At 36.1% G+C, this 24,981-nt stretch overlaps 1 protein-coding gene across 1 annotated transcript in view; it reads right to left on the minus strand.

The window, feature by feature from the left end:
• The window catches only part of SASH3 (SAM and SH3 domain containing 3), an 842,462-nt gene that overhangs the window by 181,843 nt on the left and 635,638 nt on the right, over positions 1 to 24,981 (minus strand). Inside the window, exon 4 of the mRNA XM_044057147.1 lies at positions 24,175 to 24,313. Coding sequence (XP_043913082.1) covers positions 24,175 to 24,313 — 139 coding nt within the window. The remainder of the gene's footprint in view (positions 1 to 24,174; positions 24,314 to 24,981) is intronic.

Raw genomic sequence — 24,981 nt, forward strand, 5'->3', positions numbered from 1 at the left:
ATTGATAATGACTGAGTCCAAGTCCTTAGTCTCTTTGACAAGATCCTCTGTCATGCGGGCATTATGTTTAACTAGTACCTCAAAGTACTCACAGCCATGCCAGTCAAATAGTGATAAAAGTTCCGAATGTAGTGGAGACTTAAAAATGAGCCCACTAGAGAATTTCCATTGCCTCAATCCCTTCGGCACTTGTTTCAGCTTAATACACTCACACAAGTACGCATTCTCTGTTTGTAGCTTCCGAACCTTCAGAAGCCTATATTGAAAGAGATTCAAACTGTCATTCAAAGTCCTGTTATGATCACTGCCACATTTTGCGAGAAAGTGATCCCCTGTTGTAACCAGTCATTTAAATTCAGAACCAATTCAATGAATAAATCCACAAAAACGAGTGTAGAGGAGGCAGACCACTTCTTAAACCCACCAAGCATGTTTTTTATTTAATAACAAGAAAATATATAAGCACTTTCATCTTAATATTCCAAAACATTCCAAGTATTGCGGCAGTCCAATGTGTAGAGTCCGTTCTTCATGAACACTATTACCAGGTACACTTTGCGATTCCAGGGGGGGAGCTGGATTCCTAGACTGGCTGTTCCTGAACCGTTGAACTTCAGAAGCTAAGGAATCCACCTTCTGAGATAACTGTTGAATTAACGCAGTAAGTGTTCCTTCACTACTAGTAGATTTATCCACAGGAAATAACAGTTGAGAGGCAGCCCCACATTCAGAAGCCATCCGTGCCTTCTAAACAAACTGGACGAACCACAAGAAAACCATAAATGATGTAAAAACACAAACGAAAGCAGGAAGGCAAGAGTAAGTCCACCACAATTTATTGAATCAAGTAAACATAAGCACTTTTCATCAAGTGCATTACAAGACTTCTTCAGATAAAAAATTAGCCAAATTTAAAAGACACACTCCATATCATATGATCAGCCCTCCATGTGATTAGCTAATTAAAGTCAACATTAATAATAAAAATATATATTGTTAACCCTTACCCACCATAAAATACATAAATACAGGCATATTAAAAACTGGACGGTATAAAACCTTAAAAACATAAAAAATATATAAGGCTTTACCAACAAGTTTATCTAAGCTGTGCTTTCATTTTTAGTACACAACCAGTGGATGCTAATTAATTTAAACCAGGGAATCCTACAGCATTCAAAATATTGTTTATAAAGAGAGACTATCCTGTGGCTTTTTTACAGGAAATTAAAAGAAAGTAGTTGCTAAGAGGAAACTGGGCATTTATTCCCGTTTTGGGTGGAAATTTGGCCAACCCCAATTATTGTTCTGTTAGCGGAACCTTTGCAGCAAACAAGGAAAGTAAAGGGACTGAGATAACCCCTGATGTCAGGTTTAGATTCTCCTTTATTACTAGAGTCTCGGTGGACTACCAGCAAATCCAAGAGATTCTGCAACAAATCGGGGTGCCTTGATTGGGGACAGTGCGGTTAGATCCAAAGTCAGCAAGAAACCCACTATTGTATGGAGAAAGGGGTTCAACATCAAGCATTTGGTGGAAAAACCCATAATGGGATTTGGTGACACCCAACTTAGACATATGTATCAATGTGGTAGGTGTCAGTTTTGTAAATTTATTTATGTGGGGGAATTGTTTGAAATCAATGGCTTTAGCCTCAGGATAAAAGGACATTATAATTGTAATAGTCCTGGGGTAGTTTATGGGGCATTATTTCAGGTATGTCCCACCTTTTATATAGGCAAGACTAGTGGATGCTCAAGCAATGTATCTATGAACACAATTATGATATACGGGGAAAAAACTACTAATGCACTTTATAGGCACATCTGAGAATTTCCTGAACACTGTTTTAAAATTCTTGTGACTGAACAGGTGAAAAGGAATGTAAGGGGTGGACCTTGGCAGTTGACTTTAGAAAACCGAGAACTGCTTTGGATACTACATTTGAATGCTGTAGGATTTCCTGGTTTAAATGAATTAGCATCTATTGGTTGTGTACTAAAATGAAAGCACAACTTAGATAACTTGTTGGTAAAGGCTTATATATTTATTATGTTTTTAAGGTTTTATACCTTCCAGTTTTTAATATGCCTGTATTTATGCATTTTATGGTGGGTAAGGGTTAACAATATATATTTTTCTTGTTAATGTTGACTTTAATTAGTTAATCACATGGGGGCTGATCATGTGATTTGGAGTGTGTCTTTTAAATTTGGCTCATTTGGGCTCATTTTTTATCTGAAGAAGTCTTGTAATGCACTTGATGAAAGCACTTATGTTTATTTGATTCAATAAATTGTGGTGGACTTACTCCTGCCTTCCGGCCTTCATTCGTGTTTTTACATCATTTGTGGTTTTCTTGTAGTGCTTCTAGCACTGGTCTGTAATAATGTTATTGTAGGTGTCTAAACGTTTATCTTCTTTGTATGGCTGACTTTCCTGTCTGAAGTCACTTCTATGCTAACGTCTTTCTTGAAAACTCATATGCTTGGGACTAGCCTGCAGCTACCACTAAAGGTCTAACTTGTGATGAATTGTTTCCCCATAAGTCAGTGAATAATTGGACAGCTAATATCAGTCACTCAGTTGTCTCACCCCAGGACTGATCCTGTGCTTCTGCAGGCTCCAGTTCAAACTCAACTCAAACTAGTGGTGCTTCAGCTGGACACTGACTTTAGCCAACAGGCCTGCCTATTAATACTGAGAATTTTAGGATGCAGGATCCATTAGTTACATTAGATTAAATAAAGGTGGGATTAATATAATGGACATCTCATTTGCTGTAATTTACCTTTAAAGGACAGCGTTAGTTCAATAAGGCCATAGCAACACACATTATTGAAAAACATCATCCACTGTGTAACAGAAGCTTCCTAAATAGTAATAAAAGTAATGAATATCAAAGTCATAGAAGGGAGGACAATATGCTTGATTTTAGGCATGCAGGCAGCAGGTAGAGGCAACTCTGAAAGCAGGAGCTAAATTCAAACTCCACTTACACAATGCATGCATAAATGGAAATACTGACAGACTAGCGCCTGGGTCACAGATTAGAAGACAGGGTTGTTCTGGAACTATTTTTACATATGGAAATGAAGCACAGGGCCCATGTTTGGTCTCAGTAAGAGCAAGCTTTCTCTGTGTAGCATGAGTTTGATGAGCATGCTGGGTTAGTTCTTAGCAGAAATGGCAGTATTTGACAAGAGGATTAGAAGCAGAACGATGCGATATTCAGGTAGGCACTGCAGACATGAAGTTGCTATAACATTTGTTAAAATAATGCTAAGATGAGGATCTGTATTGGATTTGATGTATGTATTTAATATTCACCATATGAGGGTTTCCTAGCCGAAAGGAGATAAAGCTTAGTACCTAACTGAGCAGAGATTTTCTTTTAGTCCATGGGGCAGTGGCAACTGCATAGAATGTAGAAGGTTTTCTGTTCAATTTCTAGATAAGGTTTAGTATTTTCCTTTTGTATCAGTGGAAATATGATACAAAACAATAAAGAGCTCAGAACTCAGTCTGTGGGGGATGCTGTACCTTTAAGGGAAAGAGAATTTGTTGATTGATTGTTCATAGGTGATTTCTTTTTTTTTTCTTTTTTTTTATAAAGTCTTTATCAAATTTTTCTCACACTAAAACAGAAAATTACCATTCAAAAGAAACAATAAAGAACAACTATTTATAATAGTGTCTACATTAATTAAGTACGTATATTGTTAATTTCCATTTGAATAAAGAAACAAAAAATTAAAAAATAAACATATAATATTAAAGCAATCTTAAATCAATATTTTATTAATAAAACAATTTTAACCGACTATTATAATCAGAAGTTGTCTTATCTGCTCTCACCCTAATAATGAATAATTCATTCTAACATACAGTGTTTGCAATACTTACAAATTCTGGTAAATAAGGGAGTAACATTTTTTCCCATTTTACTGCAATAGTTTCTTTGCAATAGTCAACAGACTCCAGGGAAGAGGATATTGCAATCTGGGAACACTTCCAGGAGTTGAACATTAAAAACAATAACTGTAGAAAACTATTTGTTTCCAAAAAGGCTGTATCTGCGTTCTATTTTGTGAGAGAGTAATAAATGTTCTATATATAAATTTCAATTAATTCAATGAAAATAATTTCCAGTATAAGGAAGATGTAGTTTTCATTGATGGTAATAATATTAATCTCTTATCATCTTCAAATACACTTATATTATTGATTAAAATAAAATAATCCCAATAACTATTTACAGCATGCAATTTTCTATTTCTTGCTAACTTCTATATTTTAGATAAATATGATTTTCTTAAATAATTTCTTAAATTAATACTATTTAGAAAATCAATAAATGGTGGAAACTTATTCCTCATTATATTGGACATTAAATCAATTTTAGAACTAATAACTTACCTATCAGTCTATATAATTAACCAGTTGTTCATATCAATATCATATTTGCACATTATGAAGTCTGGCATAAGTATTTTTTATCCATTCATAATTTGATACTAAGAAAATCAGATGATGATTTTTTTTTTTAAAAGCAACACTTCAGAGAAAATTAGAATATAGACACAGTCTGCAGTTAAGGCTATAGGAAACACTGTAAAGAACCAAGCTTTCAATTCAGGATTTTTAAACAATTAAGTTTTTAATATATATTTAAAATATTGTTTATATGGCATGGATCAGAGGGTTTATTAATATTTCTTGTAAAATATTTATTTAACAAACTGTTGAAGTTATTTCCAAAATCTGAGTTTATTGATTAGTTAGGTTGTTATTACCATTTAATCAAATAATCTCAGGTAGTTTTTTTCCTTCTGCCAGAATAAATGGAATTTAAACATAATGCTATGGTATTGATCACAGTAGATAAAGTGGGTCTATATTATATCAGCAAACACTTAAAAAAGCGAACACTGATTGATCGACCCTAGTTCACTGAATGCTGAAAATCCCGAATGCTCGGAACAGTGATTTTTTTCCCAGGGAAAAAAAATCGCTGTGCCACAACAAAATAAATAAATAAATAAAAAAACTTAAAACAGTATTTAATGTGGGGGGCTTTGGCCCCCCACCCCCCTACTTAAATATACCAACTCCGAGGTTGCACCACAGTGGAAGAAATGGCAAATTCCCAAAACCGGCCCAGCGATCTTTTTCCCTGAGAAAAAAATCGATGTTCCGGGTGTTCAGGATTTTCAGCAATCGCTCAAATATGGTCGATGAATCAGCGTTCACTTTTTTAAGCATTCACTGATTCAATATAGACCCAATAAAGCATATAATTCCCACTGTCTCATTTTATTAATGTATCAACCTATCATATCTGCCATATAAGTAAGTCTTTAAAGAAGCCCATAGGATCACATCTTGAACCACTCCTTTATTATTTATATTTATAAGCTGTTGAAGTTTCTCAAGAATCCACTTTTTAAATCTTTTAGTTGAATTACATAAGCAGGTAACCTAGTACAAGAAACTAAGCTTCTTAGTTTAACAGTAACGTCATATGTAATAGTGTTATGATCTGATAAGGGGCTAGAGACCTATTTAACTTTCCCTAATCTAGAGACCAAATCATTTAATATAAAAAACACTTTTGTTCTAGATTGTGTTAATGACTTATATGCATTATGAGTATAAATAATGAATCAGATACAGAAAAGTCATTAATAACTTTAATATTAACTGATTCAATAACATTAAATAAAGCCTTAGCTGTGGCAGAAATTCTAGGTATAATAGATGCATTGGTGTCCCTTTCAATTAATAAGAAATTAAAGTCACCAGCTATCACAAGGCTTCCTTTCATATTTAAAATTATAATATCTAAATATTTCTTAGTAAATTTGGCTCAAATTCCCAGAATTCAGTAAACATTTACCAAAGTATATACTCCTCCTTGTATTTCTACTACTACCATCGACAACACTCATTTACTATCATAGTTATTAATAATTTTAGACATTAAAATAGAGTTTCTTCAAAGAATTGCAGCACCTCTTCTTCTTTAAAGTTAGAACATTTTTTAATTAAATGGGTTTCTTACAAAAAGCCAACTTGAGATGTAAATATATATAATCCCTATAACTTTTACCAGATAACAAGTGATTACATAAGTCACTCTGCTAAACTATTTTAAAACATATCTTTATTCTGCCAAGTTAAAATGTGCTAACAGCTGGTAAACATATCTGTTACCTCTTGCTACTCTCAGGATGGCAGCTGTTTGCATTACAGTCATCTCATTTGGATGTAGGCTCACCGTCTTAGCACTAACAACTCCAGTGGTATTACCCCAAGATACTTCTATTTTTCCCTCTCCTCTAGTAACTTCTACAAATTGCCTTTTAAAGCAGTTACTGTATTTTTTAGTTTATATATATATATATATATATATATATATATATATATATATATATATATATATATATATATATTTTTTTTTTTTTCCTTACCTGGGAACTACTTTGGAGATTGTTTTTTGTGAACTGGGTTCCAGCCTGCTCCATTACACCCTCACTTCACTAGGGCTCCACTTCGCTCCCCTACCCTGCCCCCTTTCCCACACATCCCTGCTCTCCTCAGATTTATACCAATAGGCTCAGTCCTCAACCAATCAAAACATCACTACCTTCACAATCCCTTCTCATTCATAAATTATAGTTATAACCCCTCTCTCAACCCCCACCTCTACTACCTCCCATAGTTCAAACTGCCTGAAACTACATACCCTCCCTTCTCTCAGATCAATCTCTTCCTCAGTAACATAACATTCTTGCTATTTCACTCTTTAATACACCTACCACTATAAATAACATCCCAGCATATAACTCAAATGGCAACACCCAAACACCTTCCTCATTCAGACAAACCTGTCCCAGTCCAAATACACAATGTATCAAAATACTACTTACTCTTCCTTATAACCTTACTAAATCTACTACTAATAATAAACAACATCACGTCTTCTCACCCTAAACTTACCAAACACCCTCCATTCCACTCCATCTCAAATATCCCTCTCCTCAACTTCAAACAAGTTAATATCTGTATAGGTAGCTCCCTTATTTAATCTTACAACTTCTAGGCAAGCTAAATTACCAAAACCTCTCTATTCAAACTCATCCACTATATCCCAAGAATATGATAAAAACTTCACCAAATACCTGAAACACATAATCCAAACTATATCTAGGCTAACCCTGTGTGGCGATATACATCCCAACCCTGCCCAACTTACCATTCCCCACCCTCAACACTTCACCCTAGTATACAACCAAATACCAGTCTGCCATCAATTATTCCCTGGACAGACAAAAACGATGTACTAATACTAAATATGAACATAGGAAGTATAAACAATAAAGTTCATGACATCCATGCCAACTTAGCTCTCTACTAATCAGACATTGCTCTACTCACAGAGCCCTGGTTAAAACCCAACACCAAAAGTAACAAAATACTACCCCCCAGCTACAACATCATACACTCTGACAGAATAAATAAAATGTGAGGTGGTGTAGCTCTACTCTCTAAAAAACACATCTCCATAGAAACACTATTTGAAAAAAACTTTGAAGTTGAGAATTCTGAAATACTGCATGCCAAACTAAAAAAAAATATATATATATATATATATATATATATATATATATATATATATATATACACACACATATATCATATGTCTGTACATGCCACCAGGAGATAATATTCCAGTACTAGAAAACTTACTACACCGGTGCTGCAATAACATATCTCACGAAACACTAATAATGGGTGACCTTAATACAGATTGGTCAGAATGGAATTCCAGGTAGTGCACCAATGGCTGTGTTGAATCGTAAAAGTCACAAAATCACGAACTGCTGCTGCTAGTTGACCTTTTATTGTAAAATGACAAAAACAGGATCCAAAGTAAAAGCTTTCAAGAATGACGCTGACAGATCATCAGACTTCATGAATCACTGAAAAAAACACACTCTTTAGCATATGTCATGCTAAATCATTGTGCTAATCAAAATTAAAAACCTAACCTTGTTTAAAACACAACTTAGGTTATAACTCAGGTTAACTCATTCATTACTAACAAACATTTATTTAAAACCTTGGCTAAAAAACTTGTATGACTAAACCTAATTTGTATATGTGTATATGACCCATAGTGATATATATATAAATGATATATAATATATATATATAAAATATATAAAATATATATATAAAAAAATATATATGAAAATATATAAAAAAAATCTCTAATCTATGTATGTATATATATATATACTATACACAAGGAGAATACCAACAAGCAAACACAATCTTTACATATTCTTGAGAATGAGCCAAACATAAATTTTTTTTGGAGAAATTTTTGAGGACACACAAAGGACAATTAGTTAAAGTAACTACAAAAAATAAGTTGTTAGGTTGGAGAATAGATGGATAAGAGTACAAGATAACTATATATTAGTGAGATTACAAGCACATATATATTTTAATCATGATAAAAGTTATTAAAACATTAGTTATTATTATTATGATAAAACATTAGTTATTATTTATACATATATATTTCAACACATTTATCGTATATTTTTTATTTCATATATTTATATTTTTATATATATATATTATATTTATATATTACTATATTATATCTATATTTACTCATATTTAGTAGTCACATAGGTTATAGTACAAGTTACAAATTATAGCCATACCTTTAGTTAAATGTTTAAATTTGGTTTTTTGATAAATAAATATGTGTGTTTGTTAGTGCGAATGATTAGGATGTGTTTTAATTATTAATGTGTTTAGACAGTCAGAATGGAATTCCCCACAACCCAAACATCATATTAACCTATATGGTTTCTCTCAACTCATCCAGTCACCAACTAGAATTAATAAAAATTCAGACAGAAACTCCACCCTGGAATGGCTGTTAACAAACAGACCAGCCCTTTACCCCTTATCAGGTTGTTTACCTGACAGCCTCAGTGACCATTTTCTCACTTATATAGTTAGAAAGACAACAATGCAAATCAAACAACCCCCCTCCCCTACAAATAAGAAATAAAAAGCAACTAAACCCCCACCAACTACAACCCCTTCTACAAATAAGAAATAAAAAACAACTAAACCCCTGCAAGCTTATAGAAATCCTCAAACACTGCAACTGGTCACCTACCCCTGCAAGATGCAATAATGTACTTCAATACTAGTTTCCTAACCATTCTAGATTCACAAGTACCAATTAGAAATATTTGTGTCAAATCTAACTATGCCCCTTGACTAAGAATAAAATGCTAATCTTCTCAAGCTTAGAGATAAAGCCCGGTCTTCCTGGAAAACAAATAAATCCCAATTGTCATACCAAACCTTTCGGGAACTTAGGAATAAATCTAAAAAACAGATTAAAGCAGATAAAATTAACTATTACACTGAAATACAATCCAAGCATCAGAAAAACCCACAAAAATTCTGGTTCACTATAAATAATATTCTTAACCCAGGGAAAACAGCCCCCCCCCCCCACACCAGCATCAATTCTGAAAATATAGCCAGTCACTTTAACAAATATTTCACAGAAACCATCCTTGAATTAGCTAAAAATCAAACATCATCAACAAATACACTCTCCCTCCCAAATTCAAACACCACATCCACCTTCTCACTGCAACCAGTTCCAACTGATACTAACAAAAAACTCCTGAAAAGGCTAATGCCCATTATACTAGCTGCCAACAGTCTACCCACAGAATACTTAAAGTTAACAGCAGATATCATAGCATATCCTATATCTATACTAATCAACAGATCCATAGCTGAACAGCAGGTGCCTTCCATCTGGAAAACTGCATATATCATTCCCCTTCATAAGGTCAGCTCATCTACAGAGCTAAACAAATACAGATCAATAGCAATATTATCACCACCCTCTAAAATTCTAGAAAGAGTTATTTATAAGCAAGTAACTGACTACCTACTAAATAACAAACTTCTAACCAATTCCCAACATGGTTTTAGACCATACCATAGCACAACTACTGTTCTATTGTCTTTTACTAACATCATTAATCTCCACAGGAGTAATAATCACTTTGCCTCCTCCATCTTCTTAGACCTATCAAAGGCTTTTGATAAGGTCTCCCATACCTACCTTCTCAGCACCCTCTCAGACCTCTATTTCTGTAATTCCACCCTTGAAATGGTTCAAAGATTATCTTATAGGGCATCAACAAGCTGTCTCATGGCAAAAGACCATCACCCTTATTACCAGTCAAACTAGCAGTCCCCCAAGGCTCCATATTAGGCCCACTCCTATTTTCAATATTTACTAATAATCTCCACCTAGCAACCTCTCATGCATCTCTTATCCAATATGCAGACGATTCAACTGTAATATGTTCTGCACCCTCCCTACTTGAACTGCAAACACTTACCCAGAAAGCCTTTCTTGATGTAGAGATCTGACTATCAAATGCTAAATTAATACTAAACTCCCCAAAAAACAAACTATTGATATTCTCCCCTAAAAAAAATACTCCCTCCCCTAACACTTTCCACATTACCTCCCACAACAAAACTTGCATAACCCCCTTACAGCACACAAAATTACTAGGAATTAAAATTGACCATAAACTTAGATTTGATATACGCACATCACAGACAGTTAAAAGGTACATAAAAAATGTGGTACCTTACATAGGAATAAATACTTCTTCATAAATAATACCAGAATAGCCATTGCCCAAATGAACGTACTTTCCACCTTACTATATGCAGCACCCATTCTTATTAACATTAAGAAATCTGAAATGCAAAAACTTGAAATCTGCTACAATAAAATAGCAAGCTTCACCACAAATTCTGCATCTCATCACTGCCTATCACTCAAGCAGCTCAAATGGTTAGAATTTCCACAACTCCTACACTATATACAGCTCTCAATGGTCCACAAAATTTTCTCAAGAGCCTGATAAAATACCTGCTTTACAAACTTTACTGCAACCCTATGCTACTGCCAGACCCTCGTTTCCACCAACAGAAATCACATACAAACTCATAGAGCCAAAAATCAAGCAGCAGATTCTCTCTACTCAAACTACATAGGTAAACTCTGGAACATTTTACCATCTAATCTTATCTCCTTATCTTCTCTAACAATATTTAAACCAGCCCTAAAGAACATTCTACTTAGCAAACGGATCTGCCCATGCACAACCTCTGGCTAATAACTATCTCTCCATCTCCACTTGCTTCTCTCCAGTTCCTCTTCTACCTTACCCCTTATCACAATTCTCCAGCTAAGACTATCTTAAGCAATAAAAGAAAGCATAGCTCCTACACCTATGTCACTTGACTGTTATCGTTATTCGTTGTTAAGACCTTAGACTATATGTAAATGTATATAGTATAAATATGTAACATATTTGAATCTTTCAGCATAGCACTTCAAAACATTATAAATGTTGCGTCATATATACATACTTAAATAAACTTTGTCCTCTTGCTACCACTATTTGGTCAGTTTACATTTATCAAAATGCATTTTAGATGAGAAATGTTTTTAACAATATAACAAACATCACATAAAGTTCTGATATTATTCTTCCTAAGCAATAACTTGAATTTGATATATATATATATATATATATATATATATATATATATATATAAATATATACGGTTTACCTTTATATAGTTGAAAATCATATTGTCGATTGGCCCATTGTGCGAACCGAAATGACGAATTCTATATGTCGAACATCACTGAAGTTCGAAAGTCAGTAAATCGAACAGCAGATTCACTGAGTTTTGAACTACAATGTCAAACACACAATGTAATGCAGGGGGGTATGCCCCCCTGCATCCCCATGTGGGGGACTGTGAACCCCATATCTCCCTACTTTAATATTCTAACTCCGAGATTGCACTACAGTGGGGAAAGGGTCCATTTCTCGATCCCCACTATAGTGCAATCCGCACCCAAAATGCTGAATCTGCAATGAGTGAATGTAACTATACATTCACTCATTGCACATTCGAAGCATTTTTTTTTCGACCTTTCAAAATCTTGAAAAAGTCCTTTTGAACTTTTGGCATTCTCACATATGCAGTAAGCACATATAAAGGTAAACCATATACATACACACACGTGTGTGTGTGTGTGTGTGTGTGTGTGTGTGTGTGTGTGTGTGTGTGTGTGTGTGTGTGTGTGTGTGTGTGTGTGTGTGTGTGTGTGTGTGTGTGTGTGTGTGTGTGTGTGTGTGTGTGTGTGTGTGTGTGTGTGTGTGTGTGTGTGTGTGTGTGTGTGTGTGTATGTGTGTGTGAAGAAAGAGAACAAAACAGTAATATGCAAAAATATCCAATAATTAACACAGACACAATATTTAGAAGATGAAAAAACATAATCTGATCTAATTTAGCATTAAACGAGTCCCCAAGCACAGTTTGAAGAGAAATACCATACAAACCACCCACCAAACAACTACTACAAGGACTAAATTGAATTTGCTTCTACACACTATGCATATAAAAAGGTGTTAAGCATGTGATGGTTAAACAACAGGATTTAAACTATCACATCAGAATAACATATATGTATGTATGTATATGTATATATATATATATATATATATATATATATATATATATATATATATATATATATATATATATATATCTATATATATATAAACATTTTATATATATATATATATATATATATATATATATGTATATATATATATATATATATATATATAAATAGGTCTACTTATTTTGATCGAAAGACCATTTGACAGAAACCCATTTGATCGAAATTTCATTTGATCAAAAACCAGTATTCAAGGCATAAAACTGGGATTTGTCCCACTCCCCAATGTCATGCGACCCTGGAGTTGGTATATATAGTTAGGAGAGGGTATGGGGGCACAGGATCCCTCATTGGCGGGTGTGGGGGGCAAAGCCCCTACCTAGTTTCCTTTAAAAGAAGAAAATAAAACAAAAATTACAGCCCCCCCACACCCCCCTAACTATATATACCAACTCCGGGGTCACACGATATTGGGGAGGGGGACAAATCCCAGTTTTATGCCTTGAATACTGGTTTTTGATCAAATGAAATTTTGATCAAATGGGTTTAGGTCAAATGGTCTTTCTATCAAACGAAGTAGACCCATATATATATATATATATATATATATATATATATATATATATATATATATATATATATAAATAATAAAATATGGAAATGTCATTGAGATTTAATCAAAAATAAGTTAACTCCCCCTTCTATAATCACTCCCAATCACGTTCTCCTTCCATGTATTTCTTATCTTCTCAATTCTTAATATCTCCCTCAAAAAACAACCTACCCCCATCCTTCCACCATCCTACATCATCTACATAGGTTAGTCCCTTAATATCATATGAGAGTATTTAGCTGCAATGATGATTACATCATTACTTATACAACAATAAAATAATGAAAAAGAAAATAAAAAAATGCTTGTCCATAAAGAAGTTTACTAAAAGTATACAGAGATAACTAATTGCTTAAGTAAACTTTTATTTTAAACTCTAAATATGTAACTTGAATTATGTATTAAAATAAATTACTATGCTAATTTTTAATAAATGAATTTTAACAACATTAACTAATTAAAATATAGTAACTATATAAATTCAATAAATCTTGACATGCTCATAAAAGAATATATTTAGTCAAAAGCAATGGAACCCTTCTGATTCTATTCATTATCATGTCATGAGTTATAAAGCATAAATTCACTTAGATCACAGTTAGAAAGTGATATTACTTCTAATTTCAGTTTAATGTAAGTTTGCATGAAAGCAAAAACATGACAAAATTAGGGACATTTTCATAATGTACAAGTAAATATACGAGTGAAAAAGGTACATAGTAGAACTTCTTATAATGATTTCTTGTAAAGTTGATGAGTTTACAAAGTTTCTCAGAAATAAAATAATATCAGAAATAGTATTAGGACTGCAGAGCAAATTCCTGGTGCTGCTAATGGTTCAGCATCTTAGCCATGCCCCTCTCATAGGTGATTTCTGATGCAATCGTCAAGCAGTTTAAGAACACTAATCAGGTATTATTGTACCAAAAACATTCCAGAACTTTATTATTGATTTTGCCAGTGGGTTCTGAGAGGCAAGTGAAGACAGATACACAGAAGCTAAGTGCACATTGGTTGACAGGTGTCTATGCACTATGCTAGTTACATGCAATGGACAAAGATAAGATGTGATGTATTTGCTTTTTCCCCTTCCTTTTACATTTCCCCTTATTTCTTGTCTAACTTCTCCCCTCTTCTGGATTCCTCTTCACCGATGTCTTCCATTCACCTTAAAATTTTCTTTTTCCCTTTTTCTCCATTCATTAGTTTTCTATCTTTACCTTTCCCAACCTCTCATTTCTTCCTTCTCCAGTCCACAGTTTCTTCCTTTTCTTCACTGCATTTTTCTCCATTTTTGTTGCACTGTCTTTAGCTTTGCTTTTTTTTTTTTTTTTTTTTTTGTTACTGTGATCTTTTACATATTCTGTTTATAAAGTCTGTTTTTGCTTGATGGTTTGTTGTATTCCCTGAGAAGAGCCCAATTTTTTTCTATTTTTGGATTGGTGCTGCATGATTTTTTTAAATTTTTGGATCAGTGTTCTACTCTGGTTAATAATAATAAATAAATGCTTTGCAATTTTCTGGCAGCTTTGTGAACATGGAACAATAAGCCACCTTTAAGGGCAAAGAAATGCACAGAAATGAGTAGTTTGTGAGGCAACTAACATCAACTGGTTTAACAAATAATTATAACCTTGAAAGTGTTCTGGATATCAAGCCATTTTCCTGTAATGAAGAAATCAACTGGGAATTTGCCAGATGTGTGCATCAGTCCCATACTTCAGCATGTGACAGGGTCATACACATAACACTGATCAATAAATTAGTACAACCAGGTATTGATGTACTGTAGATACAATGGACAGCTGCATGACTTACAAATAGGACATGGCAGGTATCATACAGCAACTGGACAGGTGAAAATCTTGGTTACAGTCAGGGTGTCCCAGAGGGCTCTGTCCTAGGCTCTTACTTGTTTAGGTTATATCTTTCACACCTAACCTTTTCATCTGAGGTGTTCTATAGTCTATATGCAGATGACCTGAAATTGGGTCAACTGATTACATGTGTTACAGATAACGCATATCTGCAAAATAACTTGACTAAATTGACCATTTGGGCACAGGAGAATAATATGCTGATAAATACATCAAAAACTAAGCATATGAGATTTAGTAGGCATAAATTGAAAGGTGAATACTTAATACAGCACACAGTGATTGAAACTGTAGACTCATTTAAGGACCTGGGTATATGGGTACAATCAGCTTTGAGTTTTTCTAATCAGATCAACCAATTGGTTAATGATAGTTATAGAAGTATAAGTTGTATAAAAATATTTATAAAGTCTAAGGAAATCAAAAATAATGAAGTCATTGTTTGTTAGTTACATTAAACCCAAATTTGAGTATGAAATAAACTCTGATCTTTGGCCGGCTAAGATCTACCTGCAATCAACTGGATGTATAAGTGAATTTAAGTAAATCTTTATAGGCACTTTTTTCAAATAATATAACATTTAAATTGATTTATTTGTGTTGCATTGAATACTATCTAGCTGGAAGTTATGGCTCTGTTTTTTCAGTTAATGCTTGTTAGAATTTAGTTCTAGTTAGAATTCCTGCATAGCCAGTGATAAGTGGGGGAAGTTTCACTCACTCAAAAAAAAATTTCACTTTATTCATCTGCTTTCACTGTATTTGTGTTTCTTCCTACTTACTTTATTTTGCTTTTGCCTCATCTTAAAAGTACTCAATTGAATTTATTACTGCTTGGTGTAGCTATCATTCTAAGCCTTTTGTTTTAAGCACTTGGTCCTCAGACCAGTTGTTTTACATTAAGAAGGTTTGTGGTCTGCACTGCTGTGGCAGGATAGGTAGCTTACATCCTTCTAAGTTGGGAAAGTTGGGAAATGCTGATTGAAGGCTCAGTGTCTGTTATTCTAAAAGTGTATTAGTTCTGGTTTAAGTACTTGGACTTCAGGCCAGTCATTTTACATTAAGGTGGTTTGTGGTCTGCACTCTTGTGGGAGGAGAGGCAGGACTCTACCCTTCTGAGCTGGGAATTTCTGGTTAGAGGCTGATAGTGCCTGCATATTTGAACTGTTTCTTACTAAAATTGTTGTGCCTTGTTTGCTGTCGCATAAACTACATTCAGGCCTGCTGAATCTAGCGTTGTTTGTATAACTTGAGCATTAATCCAGGCCTTCTTTTTGGAGAAAGTTCCCCTGCACCCCAGTGGCAGGAGTGTGCAGTTAGAACTTGTCTGATTGAAGACTACAGGAACAGGGCTCAGTTTTGAGATTTTTTTACTGGTTAATTGGGTAATTTGTTTAAAAGCCTTTTCTGATTGCTTGTAGTCATCTAAAGCTCTTTTAAGTGTATTTTTTACTGTTTGTAGTTGTTTAAAACTGTTTTAAGTGTATTTTTTACTGTTTTTGCCTTATCTTTTAAAAAAAATGTCCTTTTTTCCCACCTTTCTAAGCTAGTATAGTCCAGTTTTCTAGTAGTAGTAGTAGTTTTTCAGCTAGTGCTGAATTCAGGGCTGTGTTACAAGTTTCTGAGTTGCCTATACCTTACTTAGATAGAAGGAGGTTTCTCTGTTACCTGTGAGAGAGGGAGCTTTGAGCAGCCATCTGTCCCTGGAGGAGTGGTTCCTGCCAAGAAGTTAGTAGTTTATATGCCATTTTTGGCTAATTTCTATCTCTTTCATTTCCCTGCTGTAAAAGCCACGTTTGCACAGTTTTGTGCATCCGCGCAGCACCAGTTAGTTAGGGCTAAATTTATCCCGAGTCCACCAAGTCTCCTCTTCAGTTTTTCCCTTGAAAGTAGTCTAACTCTCAACCTAAGAACTTAAAAAGCATCCTACAGTCCAGCACTTGCTCAGACCTAATAGCAAGCACTAATATACCCCAACACTTGATTGCCGAGCAGGGCAAGGCTCATTATTCACCCCTCACCAACCAAGTGACTAAGCAGCTCACCCTACTATTCAGGCATGACCAAAGGGCAATTTCAGGTATACTCTCCAGTCAAGCTGGTGAACCTGGGTATCCTGATGCAATGTTACAATTGCCTCATGTACACAGATAACCCTCTCCTTCTACCACAAAACATTAACATATGCGAGAGATGCAATTATATAGCTAAATTGGAGGTTAAGCTCTCTCCACCCAAGACTGGAACAGGCAGTCATGAGGAGAAGGTTAACACTTACATCACACCTCTAGCCTCACATAGACATACTAAACCAGCACTGGCAAAAAATACACATAAATACACGAAATCATACTCGGAGGCTCTAAATAAAAACCTGCAAAAGCATCAGAGACCTCCAAAGCAGACACCCAAAAAACCTGCGCCTCCCTTCACAAACCAGACAACACATAAAACACAAAATCAATGTGCCGCATAATCACAGCCCTTAAGGCAAAATAACATACCTAACACACTAGTAATAGGCAACTCTATAGTCAGACACACTGACGTCCCACTCACTAGGCTGGACAAGGCGAAGGTTACTGCCTGTCGGGATCCAGAATCCGCCACATAACACAAGCACTCAGGTCACTCCAGAACAAGTAGAAATATGACACTGTCATTGCTCATGTTGGTGTGAATGACCTGAGATGTACCTCCCTGGACTACATGAAAAGAGACATGGAAGAGCTCTCTGATCATGTAGCCCAGGCAGAGATGACCCTGACCCTGAGTAGCATCCTGCCCTCACCAAGAATGATACCACAGTATAAAGAAAAAATGATCAATTTCAACAATTGGCTAAGCTTCTGGTGTCATTCAAAGAGGATCCAGTGTCTGTCAGCCTGGGATGACATGTTCGACGAGCCTCGTTGGTTCCCAAGAGATGGCTTGCACCTGTCATCCCTAGGCTTTTGAATAGTAGCCCAGGCCCTTGCTGCCCCCAGAGTGCCTTTTTTAGGCAAGGCTCAAAAGTCAAACCCACTTCCATAAACAGCACAAATAAAAAAATGAGGGTTATGCTACTCAACGCCAGAAGTTTAAATCTCAAAATGCACTCACTCAAAGCACTCCTCAGTATGGAGAATGGCAACATCAGTGCAGTAACTGAAACCTGGTTCAAGGCTCCACAAAGCACCCCAGCACTACCGGGCTACAACTCATACCACACATTTCAGCCATAGAACATGGATCGAAACACAAAAGGAGGGGGTGTATCCATATTCATCGAGGATACCTACACCTCCAGGTTAGTGGCGCAGCATGATACATCTGAGATCATCCATGTGCAACTAACATCTGGCAAATCTGCGATTTCAATTACCCTACCGTTAACTGGGAAAACTAATCAAGTACAAACTCCCAGGTCGAGCGCTTCCTGGAATTTATCAACTCAAATGCCCTGGATCAGCTGGTAAACTCCCCTACCAGAGGTGAAAATGTATTGGACCTGGTCATCACCAACATGGGTGACAGGTGTTTCGCACCGGAGGTCAACCCGTCACTGGTTAGATCAGACCATAAACTAATCACTCTGGATGTCCACACCACACCACCACCCCAACCAAGGAAACCACAGTGAAAAACTTTTCTATAGCAAACGTCACCTTACTTAAGACAGAGGTGGTAAGTTTCACAGCCCCCATGCTAAAGGATAACAGTGTCCAAGATGCAGAAACCTTTACAAATGCACTCTATTAGCACCTACAAGGATGCATGGATCATGCCATCCCTATCAAAACCAAGATTCACTCCCCTAAGAGATGAAAACCAGTCTGGTGGACCCCTGCCATAAACAGGCCATACAATAGAAGGAGGAACCTAGTTCAGAAAAAAAGCAAATCCCAAGAAGGAAATACATCCCTGATGAGTATCAGTAAGAAACTAAGGTCCCTCATGAAATCTTCCAAGGCTAACTTCTAAAGAAAAATAGCCAAGGATTCGAAAGATAACCACAAAGCCTTCTTTAGCTATGTCAAGAATCTAAGTGACAACTCGCAGACATGCTCTGAACTAGTGCAAAATAGCACAAAATATACTGAACCTATTGATATTGCCAACATCCTGGCAGATATTCAGTGCAAACTTCACCCCCCTCTCACCCACAAAAAACCCCACAACAATACCAGAAAAGTGTAGTGTCCTGGAAATCACAGACGCACAGGTGAAAACAGCCCTTTCAAAAGCCAAAAGCACAGCATCAATGGGGCCAGATGGTGTCCCAGGCTGCGTCTTGCACGAACTACAGAACGAACTAACCCCTCACCTAAACACACTGTTCAACCTCAGCCTCTCCACAGGCTATGTGCCCCTAGAATGGCACACAGCAATGGTTATTCTGCTCCACAAAGGAGGGGCCACAACTGACCCTGGTAACTATCGCCCCATAAGCCTGACTAGCCTGGTCAGCAAGGCTATGGAGCACATCATCATGGAACTCATTAACAAAGACATTGGGAACCTCCAAATACTTGACCTGACCCAGTATGGTTTTGTTAAGGGCAGATCATTCCTACTAAACCTGGTTGGCTTCTTTGAGACGGTCACAAAGGCCAGAGATGAGGGGTAGGTGATTCACACAGCCTACCTTGACCTTGCCAAGGCTTTTGACACCATTCCCCACTTGGGAATTATAGAAAAATTCACCAGCCTGAACATAAACCCTAACGTCACGAGATAGGGTGCCAGCTGGCTTGCAGACACAACTCACATGGTAAGAATTGCGGGATCCAGGTCCAACTCTAAACCAGTCACAATTGGTGTCCCACAAGGCTCGGTCCTGGGACCCCTACTGTTCGCCATATACTTCTCAGAAGTATAGGCAAACACAGGAGGACTATGGCTAACCAAGTTTGCCAATGACTGCAAACTGGGAGTCATAATTCTCTCTCCAGCTGACACAGACATTCTCCAAAAGGGCCTTACTGAGATGGACACCTGGCGTCAAAGTCATGGTCTCAAGCTAAATGCCACAAAATGCATAGTCATCTCATTTGGGAAAAACAAAACACCCATGAATTACTACATAGGTGGCAGCCAACTCAGAATTGATGGACATTCTCCATCTAAAGAAATCCAAGTCACTGCGAGCCACTCACTCTAGTGAGCTAAACCTCACCACAACAATAAATAGAACATGCTGGAGGGATAGATTGCTGTCACAGAGACTCCCCATGCTTTGGAACAAAATTCCTAACTACATTAGGCAGAGCCCCTCACTAGCACTCTTCAAGAGAAACCTTGACGAGTGGATGGGTAACAGAAAATACACCCCTGGGATCACTTCACTGGCTCTTCTTGACAGAGGCTCAGTTAGTTAATCAATGGGGTGGGAAAGCTGACACACTCTGGCTAGGCTTATAAATGCCCTCAAGCAGATAGCCTAGTACCTACCTATGAACCTGTGAACCTATAAATAACAATACAGAAACCCTATAAGAAAACAAACATGAGTAAACTGGAAAGAGTACAGTGGAAATATACCAATGGTATCCATGGATGTGGAAATGTAAGTTATTATGAAAGACTAAAATATCTGAACTTGTACAGTGTTTCTTACAGATATCTAAGAGGAGATCTTATTCAGGTATATAGCGCATTTAGTGACAGCTACCTCTGGGAATGTTTGGGGTTAACAATAACTACTAGAAAATTATCAGACAACCTATGTAGGAGATTGTATAGGAATGAGAAGTGTACTAATTTGTTCTCTGACAGAATAGCTGATGAATGGAACAGACTACCAAATTACATTAAAGCAAGTACTAGTTTAGATATTTTTAAGAAAAGCCTGGACACTTATTATTGAAACAAGTATTTTGGTGTATTGGGAGGCTAGAAGGGCATTAATGCCTCTGCTTGAAACAGTTGTATGTATGTATGTATAGGTACCAGTGTTGTGTAGCTTAAGCATCTTCTGCCCTTGGCTAGTTTGTGGACTTATGGCACAGTGCTTTGTATACCTAAGGTTAGGTAAGGGTGGACACTTAAGAGGAGGGGAAACAGAGCAGACTGATCAGTTTTGATTTGGGGTACATTTAGGCACAACAAGTAATTTCTCAAGGTATCTGATATGTGATCAGTGTCACATGGATTTTTCTACATGTTCACAGTAGTAGTTCCTAAATCCACTTCAGACCCAACTCTTCTAACCCTTCACTCCTCCTCACTTATGGTCATGTGATAATAATTTACATCAGTGTACTTAAAATATATAGTCCTCAAGGAAGAAGAAAATATATTGGGGTAGAAAGAAGAGATGAGGATGGGAGAAAATGGGAAGAGTTAATGAAGGGAAGAGAGGGTTACAAAAAGCAATAGAATATGAACTGAGCAGTAGGAGTGAGGGGTAAGAGGATTTGGGAGTGAGATGGAATAAGGAACTGATATTAAAATATAGAGGTGGGAGGTCACTTTAAGATTTAGTAAGGGTATAGGATGGTGACAGTGGAATGAAGATACTGAAGACTTATTATGAGACCATTTGGATTGTCTTAAGGAAACATTTGTCATTGTAAGTAAATATGGAAAGGTGTTAACTGGTTGTTATCTGATATCTTGATTGCCAAAACATTTACATGATGCTTCTTGAATAGATGTTTTTTAAGTGGCATCTGAATTTATAGAACAGATTTTGTGTGTGCAAGAAGTGAGTCCCTTATTTTGGGGCCATTACTGAAAACTTGTGTTGGGAAGATTGAGAGAGGACTGAAATCTAATGTTGTAGGTAATAGTTCTTTAGGCAAGTTTGTCAGTAAAGAAATAGAATGTTTCAAGTTTCATCAGTGTGCAGGTAGGGAATGCGGGATGCACAATATATATTTGTTTAAATGGATTTCTACAATTATGTGGACTTTGTACTGATATGGCATTGAAAGTTAAAGGAGTGATCAAGCCTGATGCTGTGTTATTTAGAGTACCTTCAGATTTCATTGTGGAGAATTTTCCAGTTTTTAAGGACCAAGAACAGTTTTGATCTGGTGCTAACAATCGTTTTTTGGAGTAGATAATGAGTTCCTGTGTTTGTGAGTCAGCATGATCGGGGTGTGTGTGCTCATTTTCAAGTCCTCTTTTGGTGAAAGAGTAGAACTTGCTTGACAGTGTAGATGACCATGTTACCAGCATACATAGTGACAGGTGGCTTTACCGGAAACTCATTTATGAAAAGAGAGGAGAGTAATGATGAAATAAGTGATCCTTAAATATGTCTTTGGTAAAGAATGTTCTCAATTTACAGTTTAAACTGTCTGTAAGGAAGATTTTGATCCATGTGAGTGTGTCACAGATAATTCCAGCACTTAATAAGGAGTTTAGTAAGAGTTTATGGTCCCAACAATCAAATGCATTACTAAGGTTGATAACTCCTTGCACTACTAAGGAGACCCTCATCCATATATTTTAAGATGTCATCGATGTATACAAGGAAATAATGAGCCGCATCTAACCAAACATTGCATTCAGCTCCATTTTGTCTGTAGCAGCTCAAAAAAAATCTTCTAAATGTTCAATCTTTTTTCAAACACCCTAAATAATTGTTTGCGGATTAAATAAATGAGCAAAAGATATATATTGGTTTACAGGGTTATTGCACAGAGCATTCCTGGACACCTGATATTTATTATTCTGATGAACAGTCTTCCCCTGGGTTGTGTGTTTCAGCAGAATGGATTCATATGCTTATGACATCATGCTTTTGTCTCCTGCTCATGACTAATCATTAATGACTGAGCAGTGATTTAATAATGCAGATATGATGGTAAAACTGTCTCTGCTGCTTTTGATAAGGATGTGGCTGTTGACATCACTGCTTATTATTTACACAGTTAAGAAATGAAGGTATTTTTGGATACATTGTTATCTTTTTTGAACATATAAATTATGTAAAGAATTTAGTCTATGGTTATACTGAATAAGCTTAAAAACATTTTTTTCTAAAGTTAGACAAATGTTAAGAGCACCATTGTTTTAGACAAATGTTAAGAGCACCATTGTTTTAGACAAATGTTAAGAGCACCATTGTTTTTCTCTGTTCTTGATGACGGTATTGTAAGTTGTACTGCTGTTCATCATTTTATTTTGAACTTTTCTTTCTTCTCTCATCACTGATCTTTGTATTTACTTGCCTCGGTATTAAATTTTGATTCTAGGGGTTATGTAAAGATGTGTTTTGGTGGTTAAATGGTTTATAATAAGCGGTCTTCATAATAATGTATATATGACTATCCCTTTCATGCTTTCTCACACTAGGGCTGAGCCAATACAGAGACTTGTGATTCCACACTGTAACAAAAGTAACTGGACAATGGCCTTTTTGTAACATTTGAATGGGCTGAGTAACTATTTTTGGCACCTGTTTACTCAGATGTTTTCAGTGGTGCAGTTAAAAAAAGGTATAAAATTCTTGCTTGCTGCTTCAAACTGTAGATGTTTTATGTAGTGTTGCATTATAAATAATATGTTTATTATGTATTATTTCTTACTTCTTAGAATAATGCATACCTGAAACTAAGGTTTGTCTCTATAAAAAAATAAATAAAATAATATAAAAATTAAAAGCCATAGCAGAGGCAGGGTGAGAGAGTCAACTATCCCAGATGCAGGCAGTTAGACTTTGAGATTGGCTCCAGATTTGAAGAAATAACTTCAGCAGTGCTATAGTGGAAATCATTTAAGTTACCATATTCACTATCACTGCTGCTTACAGGACATCCAGTGTTTCTTACTAACTGTAAAATAGCAAGGATCCCCTTGATACAATTTAGCAAAGATCCTTGCAATCGTTTCAGACTCATTTTTGGTCGCCAACTCTGGCCTGGGGAAGCACAGATACAGGCATTGCCCATGATACAAATGCAGCTACTGCAGTCTTTATATCATGAAAATTTCTTACAGTGGGTTTCATCCCCACCCACACACAGCTGAAATGAATCATATCTCTTTTACATGTGAGCTAATACAACACAAAGAAGAGGAGCTGTACAATCACTGCATTCCAATTTAACTGATTCACGGCCCTGTCACTTACCACTTGATGTCTGCCTGCTGGCAGGGCTGTGTGGATTCTCATCTGAGTACATATATGAAAGTGCTACCTTCTCATTTCTGTACATGATTTCTTCATCTGGGGTCATGGGAGACATAGACCCTTCATCACCACTCTCAACCTGCAGTAAAGCAACACAGATGTTAGTTACAGGTCCCATTTGCAGTCACACTCACTGTTGACAGTGTACAGTCAGACTAGGGATTTTGCATCAGATGTGTGACATTAGCTAATAACAAGTCACCAAACCAACTGAAAAATGTGTACAATGCACTAGACTCAATTATAAATAGACATACTAGTACACAAATCAAAGACAATTTTAACTTTCTCTTAAATGACTCTGTCACAGGGTTCTCTGAGGTAATTTATGAGTCCAGAAGGAAAATGCTCTGGATTTACTGCTGCATTATGCTGTGCTATACTGTACTGAGCTGTGCTGTGCTGGGCCTTGCTGTGCTGTGACTTGCTTAGTGTACACGTCACTCTGCAGAGTACAAATTACATACATTTGTGTTTCTTTTGTGTACAAGCTTTGGTGTTTGGTATAACTTTTTTGCAGAGAATATAAAAAAATCATTACCGAAATGTGGTATAGAAAGAAATTGACATTATGAGCACATATAACCTGAAATCAGTATAATACTGAATCAGCAGTGAACACGCATTTAAATACAGTCAGACTGAGACCACTTAGTCATATTAGAAAATAAATAATAAAAAAAATACTGTCACCTAGTACAATACTATTAGACTGATGAGCTCTTCACTGGTGGTGCAGATAGAAGC

Source organism: Protopterus annectens, chromosome 15.part0 (assembly GCF_019279795.1).
Source record: "Protopterus annectens isolate FY-2018-M chromosome 15.part0, PAN1.0, whole genome shotgun sequence".
Taxonomy (NCBI): Eukaryota; Metazoa; Chordata; order Ceratodontiformes; family Protopteridae; genus Protopterus; species Protopterus annectens.